Source organism: Enhydra lutris, unplaced genomic scaffold, assembly GCF_002288905.1.
Source record: "Enhydra lutris kenyoni isolate GAN:26980312 unplaced genomic scaffold, ASM228890v2 scaffoldscaffold42, whole genome shotgun sequence".
In the NCBI taxonomy this organism is placed as follows: domain Eukaryota; kingdom Metazoa; phylum Chordata; class Mammalia; order Carnivora; family Mustelidae; genus Enhydra; species Enhydra lutris.
The window spans coordinates 9,304,978-9,324,761 of NW_019154126.1; the positions used below are offsets into that span (position 1 = coordinate 9,304,978).

Here is a 19,784-nt window from a genome sequence, read left to right on the forward strand (position 1 = left end):
TAAATGTTTTTTAAAATTTTCATAATAAAAAGTACTAAATGTCCATCAAAACAATATATCAGGCAATATATAAAAACATAAAAAAGAAAAATTTTAATTTCTAATAATGTCACTACCCATTTACTGTTACATTTCCCATTTTTTGTGCATTAATTTATTTTTCCACTTTACTGTATATGTTGACAGTAATTAAGGATCTCTTTAAAAATCTGTAATACCATTATCATACCTGAAAAGAAGTTAGCAAAACTTCTTAATATTATCAAATCTCTACAACTGGTAATGTTTACATGACAACTCTTCCAGATTTTTTTCCTACTGCTAGATATATAAGGTAAATATAGATCCATTTTTATTAAAAAATGCAATCTTATTATATATGCTATTTTATAATCTGCCTCTTCCCCTAAGATCTTGCATTTTTTTCTAAATTACTACATAGCTCTACATCATTTTTAAAAAGTGTCCAGTGGTTGGGCTGCCTGGGTGGCTCAGTGGGTTAAGCCGCTGCCTTTGGCTCAGGTCATGATCTCAGGGTCCTGGGATCGAGTCCCGCATCGGGCTCTCTACTCAGCGGGGAGCCTGCTTCCCTCTCTCTCTCTCTCTCTCTGCCTGCCTCTCTGTCTACTTGTGATCTCTCTCTGTCAAATAAATAAATAAAATCTTTTTTAAAAAAAAGTGTCCAGTGGTCTCTTGCATAAATGTCATAATTTATTTAACAAGTAATCTATGTATGACCACAAAATTTTACATTACTATCCTGTTTCCATTATAAATAGCAACTAAGAATGTCCATGTTTTATTTTGCTTTCTTTTGGTGTTTTCTTATTTGGAGGATGTGGTAGCATCTCATCTCTGAGCCATGGGGAATTTCTTCAATATGAGAATAAGATAAAGATTTAATTTTATACTTTTTCAAATAATTATCCATTTGTCTGAATGCCTTCACCCTTTAGATTCTGCAGATCAATTTCTACCCATACCCATCCCCTGCTCAGCAAAGGGCATCTATACATTCTTTTTTCTTTTTTTACATTGAGATATAATTGACATATCACATATTAGTTTCAGGTATACAACATGATTGGGTGTTTGTATATATTGTGAAATGACCACCATAGTAACTCTAGTTCATATCCATCACCACACAGATTACAATTTTTTTTTCCTGGCGACGAGAACTTTTAAAATCTATTCTCTTAGCAACTTCCAAATATACAACATGGTATTATTAATTATAGTTACTATGCTGTATTTTATTTCCATCCCTAGGACTTATTTATTTTATAACTGGAAGTTTATAATTTTTTTTACCACTTTCACTCATTTCACCCACTCCCCAGCCCCATCCCCCACACTCCCAATCACCAATCTGTTCTCTTTATCGATGAGTTAAGGGTTTTATTTTGGTTTGGGGTTTGGGTGGCCTTGTTTTTTCAGATTGCATGTGGAATTTGTCTTTGTCTTAGTTCACTTAACATAATGCCCACAAGGTCATTGATTTCCTTCTTTTTTGTGTTTGAATAATATTTGGGGGGGGTGTGCATGCATGCGTGTATTCACCACATCTATTCATCCTTCAGTGGACACCTCAGCTGCTTCCATATCTTGGCTACTGTAAATAATATTACAGCGAAGTGGAGATGCATATATCTTTTCAAGCTAGTGTTTTTGTTTTCTTCCAATGAATACCCAGAGTAGAACTGCTGGATCCTATGTCCATAATTTCTTACATGACAAAATGACTACTTTTAGTATGACTACTAAATGACTACTTTAGTCCTAATGCTTTACTCCTCTGCAGGATTTGACATTTTTTGTCACTCCTGTATTTTTACAACTTTCTTCTCTTTAGACTTCCCTAGATTCCCACTTTCCTGCTCTCCTGGACTGTCTCTTTACAAAGGAAAGTCTCCTAGACTTTCTCCCATCTCACGTTTCCTCACTGGATCTTCTTCCTCTCCCTGTTTCCTGAGATTACCTTGGACATCATATGTGACTTTATGCTTATCATTTTCCATGTTCTCACTGGGCAACTCAGGTTGGTCCTCAGGCAGGTACCACACAGCTTGGTGGATGCTGATGGGGGAATCGAGCTATCACGTGGAACGTCTCACGGGGGCTCGGGAATCATTCTGCTGCACCTCAGGAGTGGAAAGTCATTCTGCACATTGCAGAGCAGGGTGCGGAGGGCTCTTGGTTAGAAATGAGGCTGGAGCAGCAGGCTGAGGCCAGTACACAGGGGGCTGTGCACAGCATGCTAAGGAGTCTGGGCTCTATCTTTCTGTTTATCTGGTAGATTTTTCTAGGGTCTTAGGACATGCTGAGCACAATCATTTCATTTTTGTGGTGCCTTCTGCATCTACAATATAGGGATATCTTTCCTCACCCCACAGAAATGAGCATACCGTCACTGCTCCTGGGGCTACAAAGAGAAACCATTTAAAAGAACGTGTGTGGGGGGGACTTGGGACAGGGACAGGAAATAAAGATTCTATATTCAGTCAGTCTTAAATGAAGAATTTTAATGAAATATTATATGTGATTTATTGGCACTTTCAAAATATTTATTCAGCTCTCAGATGTACCAAGCATGGAGCCTGAGATAAAATCATAAGTTCTAGAACACTCACAAAACAAACTCCAGGCTCTAAACAAGCTCCCTTACAGCATAATGTTCACGTGGCATGCTTCGGAAAACTCATTTTTATTAGAACACGATCCACTCCTGAGGGAGCATTTCTTAGAATTTCAGGAGTGTGGGGCTCAGACATGCTGATGTCGGGTCCTTGACTACGTCTCTTTCCCTATGGCCAGCACCTCACTTTCCTGCCACCTGAGGATCTGTCCCACCACACAGAATGTTCCTGCGTTTCACCAGCACTGATATATGATGAGAGAAAAGTAACAGGAAAATAACGACTCATGCTTGAAAAGTCACTTCCTTCTGAGGGAATCACTTCCGCTTAAAATCTCATGCTTACAAGATAAACTTTCCAGGAATGCATTCCCCATCCTTCAGGAGCTCCTATGATTAGAGAATGGGAAGGCTTATTCCTTGCCCATCTATTTCATTTTGTGGTTGAACACACTTCTGGTAAATCAGGATGGTCCAGCTTCTCTTGTGACTCCTAGTCCTCTGAGGGGAAAAAAAATGCCTGGAGTTCAAGGCTAATGAAAGGGTGACAAGCTATCTCTTGCTTTCTCTTTGCAGCCCGCTGCCTCCCCAGAGGACACCCCCGAGCTGAGCGCCTTTCTGCGAAATTCAACCATCCCTCATCTTGTCAGAAAGAGAGATGTGCGGATGCCAGAGCCCCACAGACAGAGCCCTGCAAAAATCCTGGTGAGTTATCCCAGAGTGTGCAAATCAGAGAGGAAAGACTGGATTGGACAGAAATCCCAAACACAGAAGACTTGAACTTCAACTATTGTTTCTCCATCTCATTCAATGCTCAGATCTGCCTGCCATGTTTTGACAATAGGAGATGTGAGCCCTGAAAGCAAGGGACTCTTCCCTGTGGACAAAGGTGTATTTGCATTATAGTGTTTTCACTCTTCTAAATCTGCCACACAGGCCACATTAGAAAAATAATGCTAAAAACCTAAAACATGGCATGCAATGCATTTGCAGAACACAGAGCTCCTGCTGTGAGCCCATTCCCAAACACTGAGCACTGAGAGTATGGAAGGAGCTGGGCCAGGAGGTGGTCCCACGTGTCCTTGCATCTCAAAGTCCTCCGCTGATTCAGAAAAGATGAGAATGGGGTCTTCTGATTTCCTGGGCCCAAACTCTGCATAGTCTTAGCACAGGCAACTGTGGTAGATCTATCCTGAGCTTAGTCAACCCTTTGCAAAACTGTGGAGAGTACTTAAGAGTCAGTATTTTCAGTTTGATTCTCTTACTCATCCCAAGGTGAATGTTAATACCACCAAACTCCACACTTAAAAGAGGCTAAAATTTAAAAAGAAAGAAAGAAAGAAAGAGGCTAAAATGTTTTATTTTAATGTGTCTTGAATATGTTCTAACATTCTTAAGAAGTTTCAAACAAGGAAATGGACAGAAACGTACATTGAGCAAGTCTAACTTATTCAATTAAACTTACATCAAGAGAGGAATGTTTATTATAATAGAAGTACCTAAAGTTACCTGGCAAAAAGCTATGGCAGGGGGCAAATTTTGGTTCAAGTCCCTATAAATTTTTATGGCATGGTAATGTTTTTCAAAACCTAAGAGTACTCTTAGTTTAGGATGAATTAATTTAGGATAATTTATTCAGTTTAGGATAAATTAATAAAATCCCACATATTATTATTTAAAGAAAGTTTCCAAGAGAAACAATAGAATGGAAAACAATGATTTAAGTCCTGGGGATGTGGCCTACAGAATGGTACTACACTTAACAATCCTATATTGTGTATTCAATGGGTGTTAAGAAAGCAGATCTTAAAAGCTCTTCAAGATCATAAAAAAAAACTATAACTTTGTGGTGTTGGATAGTAACTAGACTTACTATAGCAATCATCTCACAATATATACAAATACCAAATCATTATGTCATACAACTGAAACTAATGTAATGTTATGTGTCAATTATACTTCAACAAAAAAATTTAATAAATTTTGAAAAAAGAAAACAATGATAGGCATCTATAGAATTCTAATATGCAGTATCAATGTGAAAGCCCTCTGGAGAACCAGTGTGCAAACCTATAGGAACCAACAATTTAGAAAATCAGGGTTTACTTATGTTTTTCGATTTCCGCTTTAGTCTAAGTCTCATGAGTACACTGAGGCAGGAGAGATGATCAGTAGCTAAAATTCTTTTGAAAATTATATGTACTTCTGGGGCACCTGAGTGGCTCAGTGGGTTAAAGCCTCTGCCTTCAGCTCAGGTCATGATCCCATGGTCCTGGGATGGAGCCCTGCATCAGGCTCTCTGCTCAGCAGGGAGCCTGCTTCCTGCCTGCCCACCATCCCCCCGCCTGCCTCTCTGTCTACTTGTGATCTCTGTCAAATAAATAAATAAAATCTTAAAAAAAAAAAAAAAAAGAAAGAAAATTATATGCACTTCAGTTGTAGGGTCAGATTTTTTTCCATCCCATTCTTTCTCATTAAAGATTTTTAATGCAAAATTATTTTTAATTCCTGAGTATCATAGAAACTTATTACTTGCAGATGAGAGCAAAGCAATTCTGGATTTCCATTTCTGACTTTGTTAATTCGTGCTTTATTCTCTTTTGTCTTTTATTGGTTCAAAAATTGCAAATCATATGCCTCCCTATGTCCTCAAGTCAAAACAGTTCTGGATAGAAAGTGATTATACAAAGTTTACTCTAAAATCAAAAGTTCAATAAGACCTCCTACGGTTTTTGTTTAGTTAAAAACAACTTACTGAATCCCATTTCTGATTAGGAATTTGAAAGTGCAAAGTGCCAACATCCTGTGCTGGGATCATAATTTCCAATTTGCATAAGAAAAATTCGTATCTGCCGCACTGAAATACATTTCTCCTCCACCCAAGGACGTCCTTGTCTTTCTCATCTCAGGCCCCTGCTGCTCTTACAATGACCATACCATCTCCTCTTGCCAGGCTTTCTTCTTGTCCCTTCCCTCCTCAGCTTACAGAAACCTTATCTTTCAAACCTTCTTCAGCCTATGATACTATTAACCGCTTCCTGAAACTGTCCTGTCCCTTGGCCTCCCACAAAACACTCTCCCCTGGTTCTCTTCCAGTCTGCTGGCCTGTGCCGTCTTAGAATTGTTTGTGGGCTTCTACTCTGCCGAGCCTCAGATATCCCTGTACCTCAGGATACCAACCTCGGGTCTCTCCTCTCTCCCACCGACTTAGCTCCTTCAGGGAAATGTTTTCTGCATGGTCATGAACTACAGCCATGCCTACAGGCCTCCTGCCATCTTAGCCATCCCTACTGCACTCTAGACTTGAGGGGCTCAGCGTCTATGTTCATCTGGATGCCTCATAGCCACCCGAGCCCCAACATGTCCAGAACTCTGTCTCCATGACCCCCAGAATGTGCTTTTCCTCTAGAATTCCCGATCTCAGTAATGTCAGTGCCCATCCACTCAGTTCCCCAAGCCAAAAGGGCTCCCTCCAGTCCTCCCTCTCCTTCATCCCAATTTCCAATTTGTCACCAACTCCCATTCTACTTCCTGAACTTCCCCAAACTTCATCTTCCCCTACCCTGTTCCCATACCTAGTTCAAGGCCTCCTCCCCTCTCCCTTGAACTCTTGTAACAAGTCCTTGTCACCCTCCTTGCTTCCCACTCTCCTCTCCCTATTATTGCCTCCCATAACACCTGCCTGTAAAATCCAAACCGCATCATAGCCCTTGCTTAAACGGGACCTTCTGAATAGAATCTAAACTCCTTGACTCCAATAGGAACATACTTTACCACCTAGACTTTCTCTCATTCCTCTCTCATTTCCATCTGTCCACCCTGGCCCCGAGTACCCTTTTCTCCGCTTTTCTGAACATGCACTGGTCTTGTCCCTGTCTGCCTAGACTGCTAGGTCACTCTTTCTCACCCTTCAAGATTCATTTTTCCCCAGAATCCTCCAACAGAGCCAGCTCACCAGGACCAACGCTCCAGGGGGCTTCTAAGAATCACCTCCTTCTCACTTGCCTCCTTTGCCTGCAGAGGGTGGGCATGGAGATACACAGCATGTCAGTAATGACATGTAGGTAAACATGAGGGTCCTCACAGGGGACACGGACTGCAGTGCTTCCAGGATTCTTGCTCCTGCTGGAGGCACAAAACCCCAAACACCTCAGTGCCCCAACCCTAGTAGAACAAGAACAGCCCTGCCACCTGAATTTGGAAGCAGTATGTCAAAGTCTGACCTCCTTGGAATTTATCAGATATGCCTTCCTGAGTGCTTTGCTTTTAGAGAACTTGGAGGTTCTTGGAAAAGATTTTCATGGCAATATGTCCCTCAAGTTACTCTGTGGTTTAGCAATTTCATTAAAGTGAAATGCCTCCATTAAATCCTCCTCATACTATTCAATAAACTAACATTTATTGAGCATTGATAGGCCAGAGCCCAGTGCTGGAGATGTGAGAAATAAATAAAGCATAGCCCACTCGAGAAATTCAAATCAGTGACAGAGTACAATTCAAGAAGTACCATCCTGTACCTAGGTACACAGAAAATGGATGAGAAGTGTCCACTGAAATAAATAAATTGAAATAATTTGGATCCAAATACTGGATCTAATCAGAAAATACGATTTGACAGGTAGAATGTCATCATAACAAATACATCCCTGGAACATGCATTTCATAGAGTATAAGTTACCCACTGTAAGTTGGCAGAACTAGGAACTAGGTTAAAAACAGCTTAATGGATGGAACTTGAAGAAGATTCTGCTTTATCACCAAGAAGTAATTGAGAGAGAAGAATGTTTTAGAACAAATGGGTTGAGAACACTGGGCCTTTGAGATAATATAGATACAGGGAGCTTCCTCTGAAGCCTTTTCAGGACTTGCTTAGTCCAGCAAGTCTATAAGAAATGTAAGTGTAATGTAAGTGTCTATAAGAAATGTCTCCCCACGTTCTGAGTAATGAAATTGAAACAGAACAATCTAATCACTGTTGTAGGAGGGTTGTTTCAAGTCCTTAGGAAAGAAAAGAAGCTTAAATCTTGTATCGTATTACACGTTCCCTTTTATCTCTACACCACCAGTAAAACTGATCCATCATGACTACCAAACTGTGTTTTCTCTTGGTTGTTTCTGTGTAATTGTTTGTCATTTAAATGAATGATTTATGAATGAGGTGCTGACTTCTGAGAAAAATGCAGTGCCGATAAAATGAATGTTGATTTTCCACTACAATTTAAAGACACTGATTAGCCACCACTGCTGTTGTTTGGTTTTATTTTGTTTTGCTTTGTTGCAGAACTGTACAAATATCGAGTGCTTACGGATCTCCTGTGCAGTGGGGAGGCTAGAAGGAGGAGAAAGCGCCGTCCTAAAAGTCAGATCACGGTTATGGGCCAAGACCTTCCTCCAGGTAATAACACATACTTGCAAGGGAACCTCTCCTTAAAAGCTTGGCAGGAAGTTTTCCAAAAAGGGATTTTTAAATGTTTTAATTTTTAAATTTAAAACATTCTGAATTTTTTCATTTAAAAATTTTAGATTTAATTTTAATTTTTAACTTAACATTTTTATTAATTTTTTAAACATATTTTAATGTTTTTAATTTTTAAAATTGTTAAGACACGTCTATGGAGACATTCAGCCAAGATTAGCTGGTCATCTTTCCCATCAGGTGAAGACATTTTCTTTCCAGCTTTATTGAGACATTGTTGACATATAACATATGGAAGTTTAAGGCTATAGCATGATGATTGGACACATGGATATGTTTTGGAATGGTGACTGCACTGAAGTCAGTTCACACCTCCATTGCCTCATGTAATTACCTGTGGGTGTGTGTGTGTGTGTGTGAGTGTGTGGAGGGAAGGTGATAACTTTAAAGATCTACTCTCTTAACAGCTCTCAAGAATCCAATATGGTATTTTTAATTATATATTAGATACCCAGAACTCACTCATCTTGTATATGGAAGTTTGTACCCTTTGACCAGCATCTCCCCAATCCCCCCCCCACCAGCCTCTGGCAACCAATAACCTGATCTACTCTATTCCTGAGTTCTGTTTCTTTAGATTCCACATGTTAAGTGATGTCATACAGTATTTGTCTTTTTCTGACTTATTTTACTTACTGTAATGCCCTTCTCATCCATCTGTGTTGTCACAAAAGGCAGGACTTCCTTCTTCTTTATGGCTGAGTAGTAATCCTTCATCTTTTAGGTGAAGACAATGTAAATATCCTGAGTCCCTGAGACCTTTAGACACCAACTTAGCTTCAAATAAATCTATTTAGCTCACCACTGTCTACCCAGCGCCCAGTACATAGTAGTTCTTTAGTAAATATTAGCAGAATGATGGTGAGTACAAGTGCATAGTGAAAGCTGTATGCCCAAAAGGGTCAAAATAGAAATCAATGAAGAAGGAAAAAGGGATGTTCCACAGCCTGGGCTCCAGCCAGGACACATCTCAGTGACATTCCACATAAGTGTGATAAGTAAATGCTTGGCTGCTTCAGGGTATCTGTACTGTGGCATCTCATGCTGCCACAGATAATTCTGTGGACTGTGTGCATTTTAAAGTTTTAAGATTTTTTATACTAAACAAATTAATTTTTCCATTTGGGAAGAGCTATTTATTTAAGTGATATTATTATGTTGTGATCTTGTTGTTTAGAAAGGATTTAGAGAGGGGACAATAAGCTAAATTAAAAACCCTACCAAATCTATGCATTCTTGCTCATATTTTAACTACTAAAAAATTCATCTGGCTCACTGCACTGTAGAAAATCAAATGGTAAAATGCTTTTGAGTCTAATTAATAAATACAGAATTTAATAGCTCTGGGTTTTCATGTTTTCTGGGATTCAAAATACTTCTGTAGTCTCACAAATCTTAGTTTTGTTTCTAAAATAAATAGAGAGAAAGTTAAAGGTATTTTTGAAATGGTAGTTGTGAAGCTTTTTTTTCTTTAACCAAAAGTGGGGTTTCTTAATCTCAGCATACTATTTCAAATCAGATCATTCTTTATTGTGGGGGACCTATCATTATAGGATTATAAAATGCTTTATAGGAAGTGCTTTATAGGATGTTTAGCAGTATCCCTGGCCCCCCCACCCACTAGATGCAACCCACACCCCAGCAGGGACTATCAAAACTGTCTCCAGACATCGACAATGTCCCCTGGGAGGCAAAATAACCCCCAGTTTTAAATGCCTGTACCAGAGATAAGTGCAGTACACAATTTATTTGATTTGGGTTTTTTTTTTTTTTTTTAGTTAAACCACTATTTATTCATTCGCTAAACAAATACCATGGAGTACCAACTATGCACCAGGCACCTATTCAAGTAACACTTCCTTTCCATCAATTTGCTCATGGTTACTCTGCTTTTGGGTTGTTACTTCCTATCTCAGAGTTGAGGAGTTGAGGAGAGCAGTCTCACTGAATTCCCAAGCCCATACAGACTTCAATGATAACCATACATTCCTTCTATTACTTTAGGCGTCACATCCTACTGAAATAAGGGAGAATAACTTTTTGGTGAAGAACTAAAATCATTATGACCCCACAGTCAAGGGAAACGTGATTATTTTCTTTAAAGATGATTAACTTCTTAGAGAGAGAGCAGGGAGAGGGGCAGAAGGAGAAAGAGAATCTCCAGCAGACTCCCTGCTGAGCACAGAGCCTGACGTGGGGTTCAATGACCCCAGATCCCTGAGATCATGACCTGAGCCAAAACCAAGATGAGAAAGAATGGCTCAAGTCACCAGCATTTATGCACAGCCATAGCCCACATTTCCACATGCCCAGTTTCTGCTTATTCCAGTCTTGGAATCTGAATGCCAAAGAAGAGTGCCTTCCTTACTGCAATCTCTTTCCCTCACTCCCTCTCTGACTCTCCTGCTCTAAGAATATACTACATACTGGAGGTCTTTAATGGTTTTGTCATGCAATCCAGAAGGAGGTAAACATTTTCTGCCTTCCTAATCCAAACTAGAAAGTTTACAATTCTTGCATGACATGATTTGCTGCATTATGTTTGTTTCTCTCCACTTGGTGAACATGCAAACTGGTCAGAAACAGATTTTGTTTAGATTAGTCCTAAATGATACCCTGTCCTGTGATTGTTGCTGGAAACAATCCTTCACAGTGTAAGATTTTACCAGTAATTGCTTGGGTTTTGTCATCATACAAGGCTTTGTTTCTGGCAAATGTTGAGTACTTAAACATGGGCTATGTGGTCAAAAAGAATTCTTGAGAAGGAATTAAGCAGTGGGAAGGTCGGAGTGGAAGGGCTCAAGATGTTACCAGCCACACCATGTATTTAACCAATTCAAAAGCCTCACTCTCCACTTGTTACCAGCTAAAGGATTTTTATTAGTATCAAGATCATAAGCAAATCATTATGCAGAAGTGCAGAATAGAAGCAGCTAGTGAGCTGCAAACCATGGTCGAAATGATGCAGCAGTGACAGAGGAGCAGGTCATTTTCTGAGGATTGATAGCTAGCTGGGGCTGGCCGAAGGTCCAAGATATTGTCAAGGGATATTAACGCCAGCTGCTTTCTCAAACCTAAATTGCCTGTAGTATGGCAGTGATTGCTATTACATGAGTAGATTGCTATATGGAAGAGGAGATTTCTTTTAAACCTAAGAAAAATGCAGTTGTTATGTGAAGACCCTGGCTGAAAGCATTCAACTTTGAAAGTGGAATCAATATTACTGTGCTCATAACTGTTGTTCATGAATTAAATACTTACCTGTGCCATGCCTTTGACCTGCAGTCACAAGACTAGCGTATCTTTGGGGCCGCCCCAGCTGATCGTAGCCTAACTGCTTACATTCCCCGTTCTTTGGAGCACCAGAGCATCTAGAAAATGAAAAAAATAAATGCATTTTCCTACTGAAGAGGATGAAAGAAACCTTGGTTTTAGAGAATAATTTAAAATAAAGAGTAGTTCCATCTATGAGATGTATTGTTTGCAGGCTCTTTGCCTAACACCTTAATTTGTTCAGGCACCAGACTGTGTCAGTTTGCATCACTGAATCAAATAGTGGAGGGGCAGGTCAACAGCCCATATTCATGAACCACAGCTGCCATTTTATGTCACTACCTCTCTTACAACTTCTGGAACTTTCTAATATAGTTGATAGCGGAGGGAGTCCAATTCAACCACTGAAAGAACTAAACCTTCTATAAGGTGCTATCAAACGGATGTTATGTGGGGTGGGAAGGTTCATTCACTGTCCATTTACATGATTAGTCGGCCAGGGTTGATGCTGTTCAAGGTGCTGTGGAAGATATAAACACTATATTCCATGGTTTATACCCTCCATTTCTATATAACCTTGTTAGGAGAAAAGTAGTAGAGACAAATAATAAGTTAAACAAGAAGATCAAAATTGCAAACAATGTAGGACAAATATAGTTTCTTCCTCATCTTTCTGAATCAGAATCCCTGACCCTGATCCCAGCTGTTTCTGAAGCTCAGCAAAACCCAAGAGGTTGTGAACCACTGGAAAGGATACTAAGGATTGGTGATAAAGTAAAACATAAGGAAAAATCAAACTGTGGCCAAGAGCAGAGGGGGTAAAGGAAGGAGGTGAATAGAAATCCCCTCAGAGAAACATGTTTCTCCATGTTCTACATTCTAGAGTTAAAATTCCACATTTTACTCATTAAGAAACTTTCATATTCATAAATGCAGAATCAGGCAGGACAAAACTTCCCATCTAGAGTTGAGACAGAGACGGAGGTCTCTGCTGATTTGTTTCTCAAAGATACAACCTCGAGAGCAAGACAATTATTTTCTATCAATTTTTTTAATTGAACCTGGAGACTAGTGAAAACTTGTTCATTGGAGTTTGGGGAGCATGGACATACATGTGAGTATATAATTGTGATGCAGAATCACATGACCAGAATTTGGTCATGTTCCTTCTGTGCCTACCAGCCAGGATGGTAGAGAAAATTGGTTTAAATCACCAAATACATGCCAGATATTATGAGCAAAGTTTTTCCACGTTTTAAAAAACATTTCAGGGGTGCCTGGATGGCTCTGTGGGTTAAAGCCTTTTGCCTTCGACTCTGGTCGTGATCCCAGGGTCCTGGGATCGAGCCCCACATCGGGCTCTGTGCTCAGCGAGGAGCCTGCTTCCTCCTTTCTCTATGCCTACCTCTCTGCCTACTTGTGATCTCTGTCTGTCAAATAAATAAATAAAATCTTTTAAAAGTAAAATTTTTAAAAAATAAATAAATAAAAAATAAAAAAATAAAAAACACTTCAACTTTCAGTTAAAAATGGAAAAGCCAGGAGACAAGAGAACATCCAAAGAATAATAACCAAAAAATAATTTTTCCAAATGAATAAAATTACTTATCTTAGAATGTTAGGGTAGAAAGGAGGAGAAAGCCAAAGATACAGTGACTTGAAGTATTTAAAAGTTTTGCATACTCTGGCCTGTCCTTATCATCTAGAGGAAATGGGATTTATTGGTGGGAGAAAAAAATTCAGTCACAGGAAAAAGAAAAACTTTGTAAAAAAATGCAAACAAAATTATACAGTCCAACTTGATGGATTGGCCTCAGGAAACCAACATTGGATTATAAATGGTGAAGTGCTGGTGAATGTTTAATAAACTGCTCTGTGGGAGGAAGGAAAGCTCCAGTGTGTAGCATTTGCTGATTCCCATGGTGTAAATATTCCCACCATGGCCGATTTCAAGCTGCCAGCATGACATCACCAAATCTGGAGTTGGGAAGAGAGGCACTACCACACCATTTATATAGTATTTCCCCTTTCAGATACAACAGACTATGAAGAGCATAGGTACTAGTAAAATACAACAAAATAGTTAATAAATACTGAGTTTTGAGTGTGTATTACCTTTTTAAAAATATAATTTTCTGAAAGTTACATATATAGAAGTTTAAAAACGGCTCTGTTTGACAATCGATACTCAAAATTCCTGAAATTTTAAGTCTGCTCTTAAGAGCCATTATGAACCAGCTACAGCCCAAGACTGGATAGCTCTAATCACTGTCTTAAGTTAAATGGTGGGGAACCACAGAAATTTATGTTCTCAAAACAGCCTTCCTTGACTGAGTCTTAAATATTTTCCTTTGACTTTAATCAACAGTTTATATAAGAACCAATTAAACAAAAAAAAATTTTTTTTGCTGCAAAGTTTTATCAAAAACTCTATGGCTTTAAGTCAGTGGTTCTTAACCAAGGGGATTTTGCTCCATGGGGGACACTGACAATAATTAGAGACATTTTTGGTTGTCACAACTGGGGTGGAGTTGTGGGTAGAAGTATGGGGTAGAGGTGGGGTAGAGCTGACATCTAGTGGGTACAGACTAGAGATACTACTACACATCCTACAATGCTCAGGACAGTCCCCCATCCAACCCTAAAATCCTAACAGTGCTAAGACTAAGCCTTCTCTGGGTCTTCTGTATAAGAGGAAATGTGATAAATTTCTTTATAATTTAGTATCAGTCTCTCTCCTAAAATATTTCCCTTTATCAAATACTAAGAATTTTATAACCCATTCTATCTCCCCTTCATTCTTCACTAGCAGCAACTATATTAATCCTTGTGCTTGCCCCTCTCTAGGACTCTGACTTTCTGTTTTTATTCTAACATTCATTGTACCAAGTCTTTTGTTAATAAGACAAATTCTTTTTAGAACTGAGAAGAGGATGAATAACTGGGTGGGCAGTTGGATGGACAGTGGGATGGATGCCTCAAAGGGTATCTGGATGTATGATAGATGTTTGGATAGGGAAAATTTTTTTAAAAGAGAAAAAAGAAGAAAGAAGGAAAATGACATTTTGCTTTGGAAATGGAAAACACTGAAAACCACTGTATGGCTTCCTATAACTTCCTGTGTACACAGGTTCCTTCCTGTGTAACTTTTAAAATATTTGCATGGAATACATTGAAATAAATATTTCTAATTTCAGAGAAAAAATGATCCCTATTCTCTTGCATCCCTGGTGTCCTTCAAAGTTAAGAAGATGCCTTATAAAGATCAACCAGCAAAACTCCCAGAGGGAAGCATAGCAGTGAGTATCTGAAAAATATAGAGGCACAATAATTTCATTAAATACTTATTTTTTAAATCACCATTCATCTTGTGCTATGTTTAAGTGCTTATTATATTGACTTGAAGAAAGTTACCTTCTCCAGATCACTATTTTCTTATCTACATCTGGAAATGACTTAGTATTGTTGATCAAATTTTAAAACTGATAGTTTTATTTATTTATTTACTTCTATTTATTTATTTAATTTATTTATTAATTTCTACTCAAAAAAATCACAGGACAGGACCAATACTACTTTTTAAGCAAGCGATTTTATTTCAAAGGAGTCCAGATAGCATGATTATAATGCAATTGTCCTGATTGTTTAATTTTAAAGACAGCATGATGAGTGAGGTGGCGTCAGGGGGAGGAATCTCCTCCTTAGGGACAACTGGATGACCCTAGTCATCTTTCCTTTCCATGCAAAGAACTAGAATTTTCAGCTGGGAAAAAAAAAAGAGTACACTATGTGCTTCATTTGAATGAAATGTTATTTTTAAATTGGGGCTATTAAACTTTACTGATGGGGGTCTCTATCACAATACAACTGCTGTCATCCTCAGCAGATGGCAGGGCCACAGAGAGGGGATGCAGACACAGGGGACAGAGGATGAGCAGGCACAGTCACCCAAACCCAGAGTTTACAATGAAGATGATTACAGCCAGAGTTCTGGGGAAAATAGTAAGATTTAAATCTTCACCTCTGGGTCCTTCCCTGGATACAACCTCCACTTGAACCCTGGTTACTTGCAGTACAATTTGCAGACAACAGCCTCTGCATCACCTAGGAAATCACCAGAAATTCAGAAACAAGCCTCACTCTAGACCTGCTGAATCAGGACCTGCATTTTATCACAATCATCAGGGCATCAGGTCCACAGTACAGTCTGAGAAGCACTGCTTGGTGTGGTTAAGTTGATACTGTCATGACATCTTATCAGCCTAGGTCTTAAAATGTAGTTATAAAATTTAATCGTTCTAGCCTAATCTAATTCTAGCAATTTAAATTAGATGAATCCTTTGATTAGTGATTTTCAACCCTGAGTATCCAAAGCATCATCACTCACGCGACTTTAAATACATATATGCTAAGACCTCACCGCAAATATCAGGATTGAGGATGTCTGTAGGGTACAACCCTGGCACTGTGCTTTATAAACACTGAGAGGCTAGGACTTCTAGTATTATGTTGAATAGCAGTGGTGGTAGTGGACAGCGCTGCCATGTTCCTGACCTTAGAGGAAAAGCTCTTAGTTTTTCCCCATTGAGAATGATATTCGTGGTGGGTTTTTCATAGATGGCTTTGATGATATTGAGGTATGTACCCTCTATCCCTACACTTTGAAGAGTTTTGATCAAGAAAGGATGCTGCACTTTGTCAAATGCTTTTTCAGCATCTATTGAGAGTATAAAATGCAAATAAATAAATAAAATAAAAGTACTAAGAGGGCGCCTGGGTGCCTCAGTTGGTTAAGCATCAGACCCTTGATCTCAGCTCAGGTCTTGATCTCAGGGTTGAGTTCAAGCCCTGTGTTGGGCTCCACCCCAGGTGTGGAACTTACTTAAAAAATTAAAAAATTAAGGGGCGCCTGGGTGACTCAGTGGGTTAAAGCCTCTGCCTTCGGCTCAGCTCATGATCTCAGGGTCCTGGGATTGAGCCCCGCATCGGGCTCTCTGCTCAGCAGGGAGCCTGCTTCCTCCCTCTCTCTCTGCCTGCCTCTCTGCCTACTTGTGATCTCTGTCTGTCAAATAAATAAAATCTTTTTTAAAAAATTAAAAATTAAATAAAAGCACTAGGACTCTCTAGCACGGGGCCAGGCAACACAGAGCAAAACCCATATTTCAAACGTGTTTCAGAAACAAACTGAGGGTTGCTGGAGGGAAGAGGGGCAGGGGATGAGATAAGTGGGTGATGGGCATGAAGGAGGCACTAGGTGTTAGAATGAGCACTAGGTGTTACAGACAACTAATGAGTCACTAAACTCTACCTCTGAAACTAAGAATATACTATATGGGTAAATTAAGAAAATTTTTAAAAATCAAATTTGAAAAATAAAAAACAACAAAAATGGGATTATATTACTAAACACACACACACACACACACACACACACATTCTCTTGGGCTTCATCCTGGCTCCACCCACTCTGATTAGGAAATCTTCAGGAAATCACTGTACCTCCCTCAGGCTGTTATATTCACCTGAAAGCATTGTTGAGAAGGTTAGTAAAATGATGTCTCTGAAGCCCTGCATTATACCTGGAACAAGGTACACCTCAAGTCTCAGTAATAGTAACCCTCCCAAAATGTCTCACCCTCCCTGGTTAAGTCAAAGAAGCCCAGCTTGGAAATGTCAAAATATTTTCATAAATTTTTGGTGGCATTTTAAAGTAAGCACAGCCACATCTTTCTTCATTTATTTCAACTTTCTTTCCCTCACAAGATGTCTGCTGTAGTTTGGATTTACGTTCAACCTAGAAGACAGAGGCTTTGCATTTTAATATAGAATGTTCATCCAAAGAGGTTCAAAGGCTTGTCTCTCTCAGGGAGATAAATCTGGATCCCTTTGTTTTCTCAGAGCATGTGTTCCATACCAGAAACATATGTTACAGCCAATCCCGTCAACAGTGTTGGGTCTTTCTACTGGCCACAGGTGACAGCCTGCTGCTCACAACTCATCTCAAAAGATCCACAAAATCATCTGATACATGTTCTTCCCCCATTCCCACCACCCTTGTCACTGTATTTTTTAAAAGCCCTATTATCTGAGGTGGATGATTTACCACATCATTTATGGTAAGGTTATTGGAAAAACATTTAGGAATGAAGGTGCTGTCAGGTCTCCCAATACCTGACAGAGTGGAGATCTGGCTGGTGGAAAGTTTGCTCTGTGCTGCAGGGAAATGATTTTCCTGTGGCTTGGTTTGAGAGGACTGTGCTCTGAGCTGGCTGATTTTTTTTTTTTTTAAGTGAGTTCTTCTCAAAGGTCATTTTCATCTGGAAAAGAATGCAGCAAAAGGGAATTGCTTTCAGTTGCTCTATCAGTTGGACTAGGTTGAGAACCATAACAGCTCCAATCCATACTCTACCAATGGGGAAACCCTCTCAGATACTTCTTTTGTAAGGAGACTTGTTTTCCTATGCCCTTGCATGGGATAATTAGTTTGTATTCCCTTGTCAACATGGTCATGATTCAACCATTTCTGGAGCCCCATGTGAGCTTCACACATTGAAGGAAAGAGTGCCCCCTATCACTACCTGCAGCATGTCTGTGTTTTAAAGGAAGTCTTGAAACATGACCCTTGCTGTGTTCAGAGATAAGGGAAAGTGGCCTGATGCAAAGGGCTATGATTGAATGCTCAATCATTACAGCACAGCAGTAAAAACAGGATTCAGTTACTTGAACACTTTCTTTGTTTAGCAACAAACATTGGCATTTATATGTTGTCCCACTAAATCTGAATTCCATAATTGACACCTAGGAGGGAATATTATAGTCTAGTAAAACTCCAACAATAGTTATTATAGAAGAGTACATGAGAATCCTTATTGAAAACCTCATACAAAAACTGTGAATCCATTTCATTTGTTAGCACAACTTCAGAACCTTAAAAAGGAATTACTATATTAAACAACTGTTTGGAGTTCAAACTGCTTATCTCATAGGGGTTATTTAAATGTTGTTAAAATGTGCGTCCAGCTGGTCCACCTTACGATATTATTTTGTTCTAAATGGCACTGTAGGTTGGGTATCTTGGTACATTCATTTAAAACATTCCTGTGACCCCTATGAAGTATGTTTATACAAGATTTTGTCAGATGTCAACATTAATTACAGTTGCAAATACAAGGGAGCTTTCTCCTTCTACCTTGGTATTTTGTCAAAATATACAAAAACATATCGTAAATGTCAATGATAAAATGTAGGCATATTAAAAATTTATTTATAGTCTTTCAACCATAATAAAGAAAAACAAGATTTATGACATGATGAAGGTAAGATTAAATGTTCCCTACTTAGCATCACTTTAAGAAAATCTAAACCACTTAAAATTTATGAATCTCACTTCCTAAAGTTGCAGATAATTATAAGTGAATTGTTAAAATTCTATGCCATTTCTTTAAATAGCTGTAGGTTCTTGATACATGAAAATAAACTGGAATAGTTTATTGATTAGTTGGCACACACTTGAGTTTTTCTCCCTAAATTTTAAGTATTTACTTCAGTTAGTCAACATTTCCCTTCTTTCTTAAAACAGTGGATATATGTAATGGCTTGCCCACATTCTCAAGGAAACTTTAGTTCTCAGTATACCCCACCTTCTGCCTTGGGACCACCTTCTTAAGGAATGACTCTTATAAGGAGGGACTTAGGTAAATGGGCGAATACAACGTTGTGTGAGATTATACAAAATGTTCTAGAGCTGTGCAGTCCAGTGTGGTGGCAATCAGCCACATGCGGTTAGCGAGTACCTGAGAGGTGGCCATGCTGAGCATGAACTAGTAGTTTTACTTTAACTCATTTAAATGTAAACCTAAAAACTGTTGCTATGTAAGGTGTTTGTCCATTAAATGCAGCTGTGTTTTTTCTGTGAGACTACATTTCCCCTTAACCACTGAAAATCTAGTTTGTTGTTATGTGCTGCACATATAAAATACACACTGAATTTTGGAGACTTCATTTTAAAAATAGGCAGAGTTTAAAATGTTTAGGGAATATTTTGGTATCAATTGCATATTGAAATAATAGTTTTGATATTTAGGGCTAAACAAATTATTAAAATTAACCTCTCCTCTTTTTTAACGTGGCTACTGAAAATTCTTAAATTACACATGTGGGTTACATTATATTTCTATTGGCTTGCACTGATCTAGAGCAGGGTTACAGAATGTTTCAGCTTAGAGCTGATGATCATATCTACAGAGCTTCAGAGAACATGGGGTATTTAATAAATCTTATTTAAAATGAATGAAAAATTATTACACTAAAATCAGTGTTTTATCATAAGAAACTGAAAATTAAGACCTATTTTTCTCCCTATTAGTTATCCATCCAGTGGATAACGAAGTTTCTTGT

The 19,784-nt window shown here is 38.8% G+C and overlaps 1 protein-coding gene across 2 annotated transcripts in view; it reads left to right on the forward strand.

Annotated features, from left to right (window-relative positions):
* LOC111155529 (integrin subunit alpha 8) overlaps positions 1-19,784 on the forward strand; it is a 172,199-nt gene that overhangs the window by 144,136 nt on the left and 8,279 nt on the right. For both annotated transcript variants that reach the window (XM_022515700.1, XM_022515701.1), the window contains 3 exons: positions 3,215-3,343; positions 7,920-8,033; positions 14,585-14,686. In XM_022515700.1, coding sequence (XP_022371408.1) covers positions 3,215-3,343; positions 7,920-8,033; positions 14,585-14,686 — 345 coding nt within the window. The remainder of the gene's footprint in view (positions 1-3,214; positions 3,344-7,919; positions 8,034-14,584; positions 14,687-19,784) is intronic.